At 34.7% G+C, this 15408-nt stretch overlaps 1 protein-coding gene across 10 annotated transcripts in view; it reads left to right on the plus strand.

Annotated features, from left to right (window-relative positions):
- Positions 1-9101, plus strand: part of SPOCK3 (SPARC (osteonectin), cwcv and kazal like domains proteoglycan 3) — a 318573-nt gene extending 309472 nt beyond the window's left edge. For all 10 annotated transcript variants that reach the window (XM_080591794.1, XM_080591793.1, XM_080591796.1 and 7 more), the window contains 3 exons: positions 4549-4611; positions 5825-5962; positions 6954-9101. In XM_080591794.1, the coding sequence (XP_080447920.1) occupies positions 4549-4611; positions 5825-5962; positions 6954-7126 (374 nt within the window). In that variant the 3' untranslated portion in view covers positions 7127-9101. The remainder of the gene's footprint in view (positions 1-4548; positions 4612-5824; positions 5963-6953) is intronic.
- Positions 9102-15408: the final 6307 nt, after the last annotated feature.

Consider the following 15408-nt stretch of genomic DNA (forward strand, 5'->3'; position numbering starts at 1 on the left):
TATCGAATAATCTAAATAAGGTCTTTAACAAGACCTTTGCTGTAAATCGCAAAGAAGTGGCTAGGTATAGAAATTCAGTGGCTTCTTTCTGATGTACACTAAAATAAGTTGATATTACAGAAAGCTTCATGTCATATAGACAGCTATCTTTATTCATCGAACTTTGTAGGGGTTTTCTCGGCAGATACACAGTTTTACTAGAAATGCTGTTGATTAACCAGGTTCAAAGTGAATACAAAGTTTTAATCAACTGTGCATCATAGGGGGATAGAAATTCTATTATGCTATTTTTAAAATACATTTTTTATTTGCTGAAGTCGTCATCTTCATCTGAAAAGACCTCTTACTCTTTGATTTTAGCTTACCAGATCAAGACTGTCAGTATCAGACAATTATTTGATCTCTTCTTCATTCTTTCTTTTTGCTTTAGGTTTCTTGTGATGAGTTAGAGTACACTAGATCCCTTACTGCACATTACTCCCAACTTCTCGTCAATACAAGCAATTTCTTAGAATACTAAAATCACATCTGTCTTGCTCAAAAAATCTCCCTGTAACAACAGTCCCACCTTGACTGATGCTTAAATTCTTACTTAGGTCTCAGTGGTGCTCATTGCATTTTTCCTTGGCCTTATTCTTCTCTAAGTGTAGTTTAGCATTTCTGAGGTATATCCAAGACACTATAATACATTTCTGCAGTACTTCAGAATTTGCACTTTGCCAGTGCTCTGCTGTCTTCCTGTACGTTTTGTTCCGTGTTGCCTTCTAGTTCCACCTACAGATTGTGCAAGTGCTTCAGAACTTATTTTCTTAGGTCTTTGATGCTAGCCTAACACTTCAGTGCTTGTCTAAATGCTGAGGCACTTGCTCTGTTGGCCTTTTTATAGGTTGAATTTCTTTCTGTCAGTACTTCATCGTTATTACAGCCTTGTTTTTGTTGCCTCACTGCTTGAAAATAGAGTAGGAGAGTAACCAATTTTACCAGGAATATTAATGCTTGGAACATAAGCATCTCTTTACTGCAGGCTTCTGCATGTGTCTGTTAGTCTAGCATTTCCCTGGATGCCTTTTTCCCATAGGCTTTTCTGTCTATCAGGGATGAAAGACTACTTCATGACTTTGAAACTAGTCCATCTTGTAGAATAACAATAATTATTGTGATTCGTATTTGTTACATCACTCTCTTGAGACCACAGGGCATTAAATATGATTATAGATGGTTCTAAAGGTATAATGTGTCTTGCCACATAACTGAAGTTCCCAGGAAGATTTCTTGAAGTGCAGTATTGACTGCTTCAAATCCCTATAACTAGAACCTCCATTGTCCTAGAACAATTATAAATACTTGACCCTGAGCAGAGGCAAGACATAACATGGCAGCCTTATCTGCAGTAGAACATACGTCAAAAACTAGGGGATCTGCCAAATATTATCTACTTGATAGATGGAAAATCACTGTTTTGTAATTTAATAAGATGGAGCATCTGTGAAAGCTGGAGACCCACGTTGTTGAGTACCAGTTCCTTGAGGCATTTCTGTTATAAAATTCCAGACATTCTTTGTCAAATCTACCAGTTTTACTCCTGTTGCTCTCTTAATGTGCCTCTTTTTGGTAAACCAAAGCTTAATCATACAAGCCTTGCATCGCCTCTTGACACAACTGAATATTGATGTCTCAAGGGCCAGTATTAATAACATGGGATGCTCTGGTGTGCATCAGTACTTCAAGCACTGAAGAACTGTGGATGGCTGTTAAATGATTCATGAATCACTCATAACAATGCAGTGATAATGTCAGAAATATAATTCCTGCCAGATTTGTTTAAGTAGAATTAAGGATGGAGATTATTAGGTCTCTTATTCAGATTATCAGAAAGATTTTTCTGATGTCAGGATCGTTTCAGTCTCAAGGGAGACAATAACAATGATTTTTGTACAGAATAAGTCTCCTTAGCTCAAGACTCCTAAAGGTTATCTAGTGATGCTGCCTTTGTATTGAAGTAAGTTCAGAAATCCAAAAAAAAAAAAAAAAAAAAAAAAGCTTTCCCAAAATCAGGAACTGACTGGAAAATACAAATTATCATTTGGGGAGAGATGAAAAATTATATGCTATGGATCGAAAGGAATTGGTTGAGCTTCCATCATGCCACTCTCTCATTAAGCATTGTTAAGAATTTTTTGCCACTTTTATCGTGAGAAGCAAAACTTAAATGTGAATCTCAGACCTAACCTCTGCGAAGAATTTTGGGTAAGTAACTTTCTCACATTGCATTGATACCATTTGATTAGTGGTGTTCCTGTTTCTAATTACAGCAACAAAGATTTATAGCTGAAAATAAAGGATTTTTGTTTAGGCATAGGCCATCATTTTTACATTTAAATGATAGTGCTTATAAATACAACTCTGTTTCTAATTCAAGATTATCTTTTTCATAGAACAAAATACATGTATTTTTCTTGTTAGACTAATTCTTCTCCTTCAGCATATTTCCCATCTTCTTTGATAGATCCTTCTAGCCTGTGGTACTCCTATGCATGAATGACTGTCATTATTTGATTTTAGAGTAATTGGAAATACCTTTTGTTTGAGAAATAATTGATCGTTAGAATGTTGTAAATACAGCTGTGTGGAAAACTAATACATTACTAAACACAATTAAAATCTTAACTCTTTAAATATCAGGAAAGACAGAAACCTTTGTTTTGAAAGGTGCTGAACATTTCTGTCATAATAGTGAGCACAGTCATCATCAAAGTACTTCTTACACCAAGAAATGTATACCTTTATATAACTTCAGCAGATACTCAAAGAGTGAAAACACCATACCCACCTAACAATGCCAGGTACTAGTTGTTTTGAAGGGGATGCACAGAAAATTTACTCATTATCTGGAAAGGCATTCCTTGAATTTTATTCTGGCACTAGGACTCCTGTGAACAATATTTTGCCTTAACTCTAAAAACAATAATTATAGATTTAATGTGAAAACCAAGTCCACTAGAGTTGAGGGCTCTATAAACTTTTATGTCTTTAAATGTATGAGATATGTATATAGCATTTAAAACATAAAGCCAAAAGAAATTAACAGCCTGTTCTCAGTGAGGTGTTATTACTGTGTTCCAGTTTCTATTTATCCAGTTAGGTAAGAGCTCATGAATAAAACCAAAGGCCTATTGGTATATCTAGGCTATGCCAACCAAGAGGCTCTGTGTTCACCAGAAGTATATTTTGATCCACAGTTACTCTACTTATTTGTCCCTAATGTTTGAGCATTTCCACAAGAAAAATATCCTCAGGTTTTATAATGTATTCTTGCCATTCCTGAACTTCTTTGTGCATCCTGTGCTTGTCCCAGCTACATCCTAAATTCTTTCTCATCTGACTAAATGGTGTTTTCCTTTAGAAAAATTCAGGAAAGGCAGATTTGAACTTTCACCTCTCAAGTGATTTTTTGCATTACCTTACATAGTGAATGATTTCTGGTCTAAGTGTGTACTTAGTCAATAAGCTACGCCAATCTTACAGATCTTTTAAGTAACTTAGTTTTTTCCTGTGTACACGGACAAAAGTAGTTTCAGAAGGCAACCTTGAGTTACTTGCATAGCAAAGATGTATTCTAAATAACTGGTCTGCTAAAATGAAAAAAAAAAAGAATGTAATATTCATAGCATGTGAGTTTTTAGTGAGTTGTTATCAGAATGTTGTCTGGGAACAGTGTAAGTTAAAGACACACGTGAATAGTATTACTTTTGATTTAGACTGTTACCACAAAAGCATCTCTCATTCTAATGTAGTACACTGTATTAGTGTTCAGAAATATATATTTCCTTCCCATTCATGGGACATAGTCAGACTTGCTTTTATGGAGAGTAGAAAAATAAATTATTCAGAATTTAACTAAGCTATAGCTCTGAACAATGGAAAACTGAATTTTAATAACTTCTGCATCTTACAGACATCTGAAGTCTGGTCAGTTTTTAACTTTGCTGAACATAGGGCTTTGGACCCCTGGGGTTCTGTCTTTAATTATTGCAATAAAACCACAGTCTTGCAAATTTCAGTGGAGAAATTCTTATTTTATTAGTATAATATGTGAAGTACAAAACTTGAACATGACTTCTAACAAAGACAAAAGGGAAGGAATGAAAGAGCCATCCCACTTCTAACCAATACTTGAGTCAAGCTTCAAAGTCACCCTTAGATCTCTGTAGACTGATAAAGTAGGGTATGATAGAGTTACTATTTCAGTCTAGCATTCTTCAGTCCTCCAGACTAGTAACCAGATGTTCAACTACAGATGGGTTAACTGGGAGTGGCCTTCTGCACAAATCCATGATGGTGATCTGTTTCATAATTTTGGAGTTGTAACAAGCTGGAGTAATTATTTTCTTTCAGAGTTTAGGATGTGACTACTAGTGCAGGATCTGTACCTTTCTTCAGATCAGTAGTTAGACAGACCTTAGAATGTAGCAAACCATGAAAACCTAATCATATGCTTTCCTTCCTAGATACAGTGTAATCTGTTCAACATTTTTCTTGTCATTTTAGACCCACCTTGCCAAACAGAACTCAGCAACATTCACAAGCAGCAAGGAGGAAAGAAGATCCTAGGTGAGCCATAGATCATTCTTTTGAAGGTTTTATTGCTTACATAAATAACCCTAGTGAAACAGCAACATAAAATCAATATTAATCCAACAAAGATAGACCGCAGTAAATTCTAGCAACAAAATTTATGAAGTTTTTGAAAGCTATTAAACTTGGTTTTATTACCTTACCTACCAAAAGATATTACGTCTCTTCCATTATCCTAATAGAACGTAGATTTTTACAGTTATAGAGGGGACAGTCTAAGGCACTCCTAAATTAGTATCTCTACTGATCTTTACTTGTAATATTCTTTAAGTAATTTAAATCTTTGTTGTGAATCAGTTTATGCTGCATTAATATTACTAAAACGTAGGGTAAATCTTCATTTTACCCTTTTCAACTGTATGAAAGCTGCAATAAAAGGCTTGGCCCGAAGTAATCAAAACTGTATTTCTGCTAAGGATGGTTTCAAACAATAACTGTGCACTTCAAAATGTTTTCAGATTCATGTTTTGTACATTGTCATTTGTCTAAATTTTATATTTCTTTTAAAAAGTCTCTGTTCCTTTCAAGTGAGGAACCATGACTTACTCAGCCTTAGGAAATTCACTGCCTCACTAAATAAGTTCATGATAGTGCCTCTAGTTCTGTTGGTGGGGGACCATTTTAGCTTAGAGTCTAATTTGCATAGGTATTATGTCTATAAAATGCAAATTTACCTTTTTTTTCACATTTATTGTTGAGAAAATTGCTGTGTTACACTTACACTACATTTATCTTCTATGGTGGAATAAATATTAGTGGGTAACTAAACGGGTTATTACATATATATCTAAATTAAAAAAAAAAAAAAAAGCTACTAAGCCTAGTAGCAGGTAGTTTGTTAGTCTGGGAAGCCTAATCCTTATTATTCAGACTTCTTTGCACTCCACTGATTATAGAACATCCCATTCAGAGTTGTGAGCTATGTCCCTTTCCCCAGCATGCAGCAAAGATCTCAGCTAAGACATTCAAGGAGTAAGGAAGGTGTATCAGAGGATCAATGAAAAATTTTAAGGAAGATTGTCCACTCTTTTTCTTGAAGGCAGTCCAAGGCTGGTATCTGTCATTTATAATCCAGTCAGTGGAGAATCTGGAATGTGGAAATAGCAAAAGGTAGTTATTTTCTGCTATGATTGTTACATTGGCCAAGGGGCAGTTATTAATATTCTTATTCAATATTTATATATCACAGGGCAATATATCCCCATATGTGATGAAGATGGGTATTACAAACCAAGTCAGTGCCATGGAAGTGTAGGACAATGTTGGTGTGTTGACAGATATGGCAATGAGGTAACAGGATCCAGAACAAATGGTGCAGCAGAATGTGGTAAGTTATGAACCTTGCATGGACTTTGGTTTAAAGGTATTACTTTGATTTCCAACCAGGCTACATTTCTTCAGTAAGAACAGGCGTGGGATGCAACTACATTAATTTTATGTAAATATAATTTGTGATTTTTATTACTTCATTATTTTTTGCAACTCATATTACTGTGTCAGCTATTAATAGACCTCATATATGGGCTTGGCACAGTGTATATAAACCTAGGGAAAATTAATTATCTAGAGTAGCATTATACAAGTCCAAGAATGCTTGATGAAATCCCTTTGGGTAATCAGTATGCTAGTTAATTCAATTTGACATTTTTTTCAGTTTGTTTGAAGGAATTGCCAAAAGTTCCTAGCAACCAAGTCTTCCCTTGCTTTTCCCTTCCAATACCCTATGACTTCCAGGAACTCCCATGTCGCCATTATTTTATGTCCCAGACATCAAAAATGGCAAGAAAATATTTTTTTTGCATTACTCCTCTTCCCTTCTTTTGCAACAGAAGAACATAGCCTGAAACATAGGGTAGATTTAACACAGTATTTGGCATACCTGTTCAGGCGTATTTTCCATCTAATCCGGGATACTTTCTGAATAAATGTACAGTTCTAGATAGTTAAAGATAATATGTAAAAACTGAACAGTGTATGGTATATATCATCACTAGTCCTTATTGTGAACTGTAAGTTGGTCTTAAATCTCTTTCAGTGTTTCCTGGCACTCATTATAGTTCCACAAATCCATAAAATTCATCTCTTTTTCTTAACATTGAAAAATTCATCCCTACTAAAGTGGGTTTCTTTTAAGACAAAAGATTATTGATGTTGTTTAAGTTTTCTTTCTGTCACAATGTTTAGTTTAAAATAAGTAAATTTCTTGAAATTAAATTTTCTTCTGTCTTATACATATTACGCTATAAATATGATATATATTGTGTTAGCAATAATGTAGTGTATTTTGTGTCTTTTGTATAACTATCATACCTTTTTAGCTATTGATTTAGAGACTTCAGGTGATTTTGCATCTGGTGATTTCCATGACTGGACAGATGATGAAGATGATGAAGATGAAATAATGAATGATGAAGATGAAATTGAAGATGATGATGAAGACGAAGGAGATGATGATGTAGATGATGATGATGATCATGATGGATATATTTGATGATATTAGGAGGGTCAATAATTGTAACTTTCTAAAATTCACAAGATGACATTTCATAAAATCCCTTTGCTCTTCAAGATCGAAAGGATTCTAACAAATGTGTATATTTTGTATGATTATTTCAAACATTGCAGCTGGAGTCATAGACTTTTTTTTGTTTAAATAAGAAATATTACATGCTTTTGAGTTGTTAAATGCCTTTGCGCTGAAGAAAACGCATTGAAAGTGTAGTCAGAAGAAGGAAATGTTATGTGCTACTGAACTTATAAATGTGCAAAACACTTTAAAAACAACCAGTCTTTTTAAAATTTATGTGAAGAGTTATTTGCCCGTACTTGGAATTGTGTGTCCTCTTCAGGACAAATAATGTAACTTAACTTTACTTTTGTCAGGCCCTGCAGGCTTTGCAAATTGCCTGTTTAATACATCAGAATGTATTATGGTAGAAAAACCTCGGTGCACAAGTAGCGTCTTACCAGCCTTTAATTAACCAAAGGTATGGAGAAAAATTAACAGAAGGGAAAAATGAAGCAAAGTCCTTGTTTGTGTTTGCATTTGTAGTTATGTTTTTTAATATGAAGTGGCTAGGTTATTGAAAGGGTTTTTCTAAAGCAGTAGCATGGACAAGCACCAACTCTGTAAATCTAACATTTTCTTATCCTTCCTTCTTTTTTTTCTTTCTTTCATGTCAAAGTCATGTAGGTGTTATTGTTATTTACTCAAACATCCCTTCACCCATTGTTGTTTCTCTGTATTTCTCTCTAATCAGATTACTATAAAGTATTTTACATGGGGAAAAATGCTTAAAATTGTATTACCTTTATACATGACTGTAACTCAGAGTATTGACACTTGCCCGAGCATAGTTTTAAGAAGCGTATAATTATACTTTTTATTTTCTTAATTCAGGAAATAGTTTTGCATCTTTATCTAAATTCATGTTGTTTTCTGTTACTAGTGCAGAAACTTAGAGAACGTATTGTAAAGGTGCCTTGCAAAATAGAGATAGAGAGGTTTTAGCATGCATACCAGTATAGGATGTTAGGCAATAGCTAAGCACACCCAGTTACCAAATTAATACCAGTATAGGTACTGCTGCTGGAATGAAGAAAATGGATTGTTTTAATTTTTTTCTATTGTTATGTAATTACCACGTGGACTAGATTATAATTATTGTGTAGAGTAGCACTTCAGATTTGACTGTAGAGAAAATTTCTTTAATCACTGTATTTATGTTAGCATGTTAATTAACTGTGTAGACATTTTGGGACTCCACCATCTTCATTCATATCATATCTATTGCTTTCTGTCCACAATAAAGTTGACATGACCTGTATAATGTAATACTACAGGTTGTATAATTTCCAAACTGGATCACTGGTTTCCCATCATTAATTAGAAGGAAAATCAGTTTATTTGAATTATTTTCTACACATTAAATACTAAATTTAATGTTTATCCTATGTAATATTGAAAAGTATAATGCATTTTCTTTTTTACCGTTTCTGTATAGTTTGCAAAATAAAGACTCTTGTAACCAACTTTCTGCCAGCATAGCCCATCATTTTGAATTTTTACAAGGTTTGAAATTTTGAAACAGGAAGAATTCATGCTTCAGTTACATTTCACGTACAAAAATATGTATTTGTTTGTATTAAAACCATTTATCAATATTTTATTTCCAGTAAATAATTTTGGATTAAGGCAAAACCCATAAGGAAAATTTATTTTTCTGTATTTTTCTGTACATTTGTTATGTACTTTTGTGACATTGTCTTCATTACATAGTGAAGGGAGACATACTTCCTTTCAAACTAATTCATAATTTGTGGGGCATAGTTGTATTATTTTCTTAAATAAAAGTAGTTAAAAGTTTACCATTCTGATACAATGGGATTTTATCAGAGAACAGTTTCTTATGGCTGAAATTAACTGATATATAAATTGATTTTAAATAAAGAACCTAAAGATAAAATGTTGTCATTATTGGCTGATGTAACATACTTTTTTTTTTCTTTCCTGATGTGACAAATGGTCACTAGCTGACAAAGTTAAAATGTATTTCATTAAAACCTGTGACTTAGGGAATTAAAGTATGAAAAGAGAATTCATAATTTATTTAGCCTATTGGGATTACAGTACGAAGACCTTCTAAAGTGAACTGTCATGCAGAAGAGCATGAAAGAGGTTTGTATTCTTTCTTCCCTGAAAATTCCATATTGAACTGGAAGAGGAGTACTGGCTTGGATTTTAGTCCTTGAGTATGACAGCTATCTATCACAGAAGTCCGAAATATGTCTAGATAGCTAAACTTATTAAAGAACAGTGACAGTGAAGATTCAGGGTCATCTTTGAGAATTTTTGTGGTCAAAATCTAAAGCAGCAAAACCAAAAACATAAATTGTTTCTCATTCATGAGGAAAAGCTAGAGAAGAGATTACTAATGTGAGACTTCCTTTGAAAATGTAGGTAAGCGTGGATCAATATTATGGAGCTGGATTTGCTTTCATGGTACCAAATGAATTGGGAGCTACTGCACTGCAGTGTTAAAGAAATGCATGAAATCAGGAGCACGTAGAACAAATGAAGGCAATGCCTAAAAATATATAATGAAATTAGTATGCCATTCAAAAGCTTCTTTCCATCATATCCAAGAATTTGCACAGTGTATCCCCATGAATACAATCAGGCAGAAGGCAGCAGGGAATCCTTGATTTTAAAACTTCATTATTTTTATGGTGTCACTGTCATTTTGTGTTTTTTGTTTGTTTGTTTGTTTTGTTTCTTGATCTTACAGTTGTGCACATATATATTATAAATATGCAAAGATATGGATATAAATGTGGAGATTTTTCAGGCAGTGATTAATCTTTGTACTTAACTGAGAATATGTGAAAATGTAATTCCCATATTCATTGAAAAGTAAGAAATATTGCATTCCATTAAATTAATTATTATATACTCTCCCAAGGAAATATTATTTTTTCAGGTCAAGCCATATAGATGTGCTTAGTTTAGAACCAAAGGAATTAGTGTCATTAGCTTACTTCTATAAAAACTAGGTTATTGTACAAGACTGAGGAAGTTGGAACAAAATGACAGTAGAAAAAAAAATTTACTTGCTTTTTACACATGGACAAGAACTGTAGTTCTAGAAGCATGAAAGAGTTAAGTGCACAGGTGGAATAATAAAATTATAACAGAAAGTGGATTAATTTTATGTTTTACAGGAAAGTTTAAAAATGCTTGTATTTACAAGGATTCTTCATTAGAAGAATATATATATTATTACTAAATGTTTTTAAAAATTGGATTTAGAGCTGTTGCAGCACAAGCTTACTTGAAATACAGTAATCATTTTTAGCGTTTTTCTACCAATCTGAATATAGAAGTAGAAAATTGTCCACAAGTGTCCACAATTTTATTTCATCTAGTTCACTGAACACTAAGTACTTCGTCACCAAATTTCCATTTGAAGAAACAGATCCAAATAAACATGAAGAACAATTGGAATTGGTAAGGAAGAATCTCCAACTTAACTAGTTAACTATTTTATCATTTATGATAAATCAGAAGTTAAAAAATAAAAAATCCCACTCCTGAAACTAATTACTGTACTGTACTTGCTGAACTAATAGCATAGCCCTTTGTTATGAGTAGAACTCCACTGACATGATGTGGTTGTGCTTGTTGCACGGGATGAGTGCATTTTGCTAACTTGTTAATTCAACCGGTGAAATGGCAGTAGAAATGACTTTGAACTTAAGGAACTGGGGCAAGAATGGGAAACAGTTTTGCCTACACTAAAAGGTGACACCTCGCCTTGAATTTTTTGTTGTGTTCCAGATGCTAATTGAACCACATCCTGGAAAGGAGACTACCGTACAACATCTGTCTGTCATCCTGAAGGTGAGTTTTACAAATAAAATGTGTGCCTATTTTGATAAAGAATTTCTGTGCTATATTGGATAAAGCAGGGTGGTTTATATCTCTTCACCAGCTTTCCATATCAACCCACAGAAAATTTTGATTAAAATTTCAGAGAATGGTATCTACAAATCTGTCATGCCTGTAGGGTAGTTTATTTTTTCTCAAGGTAGTTGAAATCTATCAGTTAAAATAAAGATGGACAGAGAGATGGCACCATGTCCCTGTCTACCCATAGCATTTAGTACCATTCATGGCTACTTTGTGAACTACCAACATTCTTGCCAGCAAACTGCAGTCTCCTGAATTAAAACAAACAATCAAACAAAAACACATCGCTAATTTGAGCCATCATACTGTTCATGAGGCAAATGCAGTTTAAAAGATTTGGCTAAACATTTTTAAAAAGATCTGGCATTGAAGGTGTGTTCCATAGGTCTTTTTATTAGCATCAGATACCTGTTTTTAGGAATACCCTCAAATTCCTTTCCCATTTCAGTTTGTTTACATAACATGCTTACCTAATGACAGTTTTTGGTGAGGTTGCATTGCCTGTTGGTCTTAGTCCTGGTGAAGCAGAGGAAACTGGATCTCTTCTTCTGTACAGTAACACTTCTGTTACTGCATGTCCATGTGCCTGAGAGGGCTGGAGGGCCGTGCTAAGATTTATGCGGTTTGAGGTGGTGAAGTAGTGATTAAAAGAATAATTAACTTTTTTTTTTTTTCAGAGCTAGCAAAGATTTCTGATGCTTTCTTTCAAAAAAAAAAAATCAACAACAACAACAAAATAACTCTTTAGTAAGAGTCTATTTTTGCAGCCATGATGCTACATTTTTTTTCTTTATTGGTAGAGAATAATGCAGTTATCTAACAGCATGTGATAATTAAGAATCGATTGTTTTGGAATAGCATACAAAACTTCTTTGGGGCTCACTCAGTTTTACTTCACTTCTTTATGTTCCTTAGTGCTGCTCTGGTGATAAGCAACTGAAACAAGCTTTAAGAAAAGAAATCTGTATTTTGTTGAAGTTCTTTATCTGTTTGCTAGTGTAAATATTAATTCTTGATGAGAACAAAACCCACAGATGACATTAAAGTTGTCACAAGTATAAATTCAAGCCAAATCTCCCAAAGCAAAACATGACTATAAAAACACTCGTGGATCATATGAGGTATGATTTTTTTTATTTTTTTTTTTGGCCACCAAGGATGAAATAGTTAAAAACTAAGAATTCTTATTGTTCTGTGGCAACTACTTGGCAAGTAGAGTTGTACATATATGTAAGTGTATGTATTTGTCTTGGGTTGGGCAGTTTTCATGTTTGTTCAGCGTGATGAAAAGATTTGTACAAAGTTAATGTCACTGGGCTTTGCCTTCATTGCAATTAATTGACCAAATAGATGCTACAAGTTTATATGTTAGTGTAAATTCAAATGAGAGGATGGACTATGTAAAGTGACACTGATAATACCAGTTTCCTGATGTGCAAGTGAACTTGAGTGAAAAAGCACTAAAAAGCCAAGTGAGTAGGTCTGGGGGTTCAAATGGTATTCTGTACTGAAAAAATAAGTGACTGGTTCATGACTGTTAAGCATACAGCTTGAAAACATTACACATGGCCTATCTCACATAACCAGCTAAGGACTTGTGTGGATGCATGGCCTCAGGAATGTGGAAGGAAGACAACTTAAGAGTTGCTGGAGGTTGATGTGTCTAGCTTAGCCTCTCTTTGCCCTGCGTGTACTAATCAGGAATAGAAAATTTGGGGATCCAGCTGGGGTTTGTGACAAGGTTTTTTTTTCTTTCTCTCTGAAATGTCTCTGAAGGCTCTCATCAAATGTGGATTTGAGTGTTTTGGTGTTCTGCTAAGGATATGTCCCCAAAACTGTTCATAGATTGGTGTTTTCATCCTTTCTATTCAAACGTGAAGCCTTAGCTTATGATCAGCCTTTTATTTAGTACCAGTTTCTACCTATGCTACATCATGAATATAGGCCAAAACACCTGAGTCATTCAATCTAGTTAGCCTTGTTTCCCACAATTTCCCAAAACACTCAGAAGTGTAGACTAGTTTCCAATGAAAAGAGGGAATTAAGTGTTGAGTAAGGCTGCTTCCTTCAGTAATAAGAACTCTAGGGTCTGTCCATAGAAATCTTGCTAGCATAAAGAAAGGTGACTCCTTTGAAAGCAGAGCAGCTTTAAATGCACTGTTTTAATAAGACTGATTATCTTGGAATATTTTGCAAAGAAAAGCTACCTCCAGTTTTAATTTATTTGTTCAAAATGTACCTGAATATAAACTTTGCTCATGGGAAGTTTATTTTATTAGTTAAAAGTAAGCAAACAAACGAATGAACAAACAAAAAAACAAGGGGAGGGAGTTGGGGAGAAGTAATGCTGTAAGTAAGGCAAATTCAAAGTAAAGAGGCTGAAAGAAGCTCAAGAGAAAAACTAGAATAAGGTGGTGTTGGCAGCATCTATGTATTTGAGCAGCTGACTGATTCTGTCACTGAGAACAAAATAAGGCACTGAGAATTCTAATTTCATTGCTTGTGCTGCTCTTTCCCCTCATAAGTGCCCCTGCACGTTTTTGTTAGGCTCTGTAGCATATTCATAGCGGAAATTACTTCTGTGTGCTGAGAGCTGTGCAGCTCCCATAGTAGCATCATAGCAGAAAGCATCTGCAGGCAATAACACCATTGAGCAGCCTAGAAGCTGAGAATGTTACACTTTAAAGGGTTCCTTAGAAGAAAAAAATTATAGCAGATATTTGCCGAGATGTATTCTGGTATATTCATTACAAACACTTGCCTGAGTGCAGGGAATGGTCCAGAGCTGTTGTTCATGTAAATGGTAATTTACTTAAATTCTGAAGTAAAACTGGAATAATGTCATTGAAAATTGTATATCTTGTCCATTGAGATAGTTTGATTATGTAGTAGAAATTACATTAGGACTTTATCTCTTTGTGTAGCAATTTTCATTTCAATCGGCAATAGCAGAAAAAGCATTGCTGTCTAACTAAGTTTCCTGTATCGGTTTTGAAAAGATAAAAGAAATGTCAGTGCTGGCACAAGGTATGTCTTAAGGCCAAGCAGCTAATAAGTAGACTGCAATTTACAGTTCACTCCTGTGATTCACAGATCTGACTTACACCACAAGCACTAGCTGCCTGGTTAACTGTTCTCTGCCCATATTTAGATTTCAGTTATTATGAGAAAGTGAGTGAAACAAGCTCTTTCCCCTTCTCTCCCCCCACCCTGTTCAAGTCTGTAATACATGTCTTTTACTGTTAATTAGAGGTCAATTTATCTTAAGTTCTCTCCCACTCCACTGCTCTTTGAATACCACTACATAACAATGGGGAAAAAAAGGCCTATTAATCTTCAGCAGCAGGAATAAAATTGCATAAAATTCCTATTATTTGCTGCTCTACAGGGATAGGCCTTTTCTCTTTTTATGTGCAGACAGAAGCCTTGCCATGCGTCCCACATCTTCTGTGGCGTGCAGGACATAGCAGTGCAAATGCTGCTATCACGAGCAGCGCAGGCTTTCAGAAGCCTCTGCTAAGCAGCATATCCCATCTGTGTGCCATCCTCCCCAGCACATCCCTGCAACCAATTTAGCTGTGTTGACACCTGACTATGAAGGGATCAGCTCTGTCACACAGTAAAGATTTGCTTAAGGGGAATTGCACGAGCCTAAGGGTTTTATGGTAGTGCTGCTGCTGCTTCCCTGGATCTTATGAGAAAAAGGAAAAGATTTTTTCTCATTTTGCATAGTCAGATTATACAAACGGGATAGTCCCACAACTGTGGCCTCTCTGGGATCTCTACTTTTTCTTCATAAAAGGCATTTGCTCTGTCAGGCATGCCAACTTAACATTTCTGCTGGTTGGACTGTAAACACAGAATAAACTTATTTTCACTATCACTTTGTCTATCTCAAAAAGAAGTAAACGTTGTACTTGTGAGATTTACTTCTAATGTTGCTTCTTCACTTTTCAAATATTCTTGGCCCAGCTGTTAGAAAAAATAAAGAAATGACAGCAAAGGGAAGAAAAAATAAGGCAGAAGTCTGAAGAATTGTCATCTGCTGAGGGTAAGAAACCTCCATAAGATTTCTAAAGGCTCTGTTAGTCTCCTGATCTGTATCTGCATCAGTCAGTAGCCATCACTTTATCCCATATTTCTGAGATTCCATTTTGCTCATGGAGCAAACCTTCTATGATCTGCGTTGATTGCCAAAGCTGCATTTTTCACATAGGAAGAGGTTCCAGTCGCCATCGCTTGGGATGGAACAAACAATACTGCAGCATGTTTAAACAAAATGTCAAAAAATGCTGTTTTCCTTC

This window comes from Anser brachyrhynchus (assembly GCF_964034855.1).
Source record: "Anser brachyrhynchus genome assembly, chromosome: 4".
Taxonomy (NCBI): domain Eukaryota; kingdom Metazoa; phylum Chordata; class Aves; order Anseriformes; family Anatidae; genus Anser; species Anser brachyrhynchus.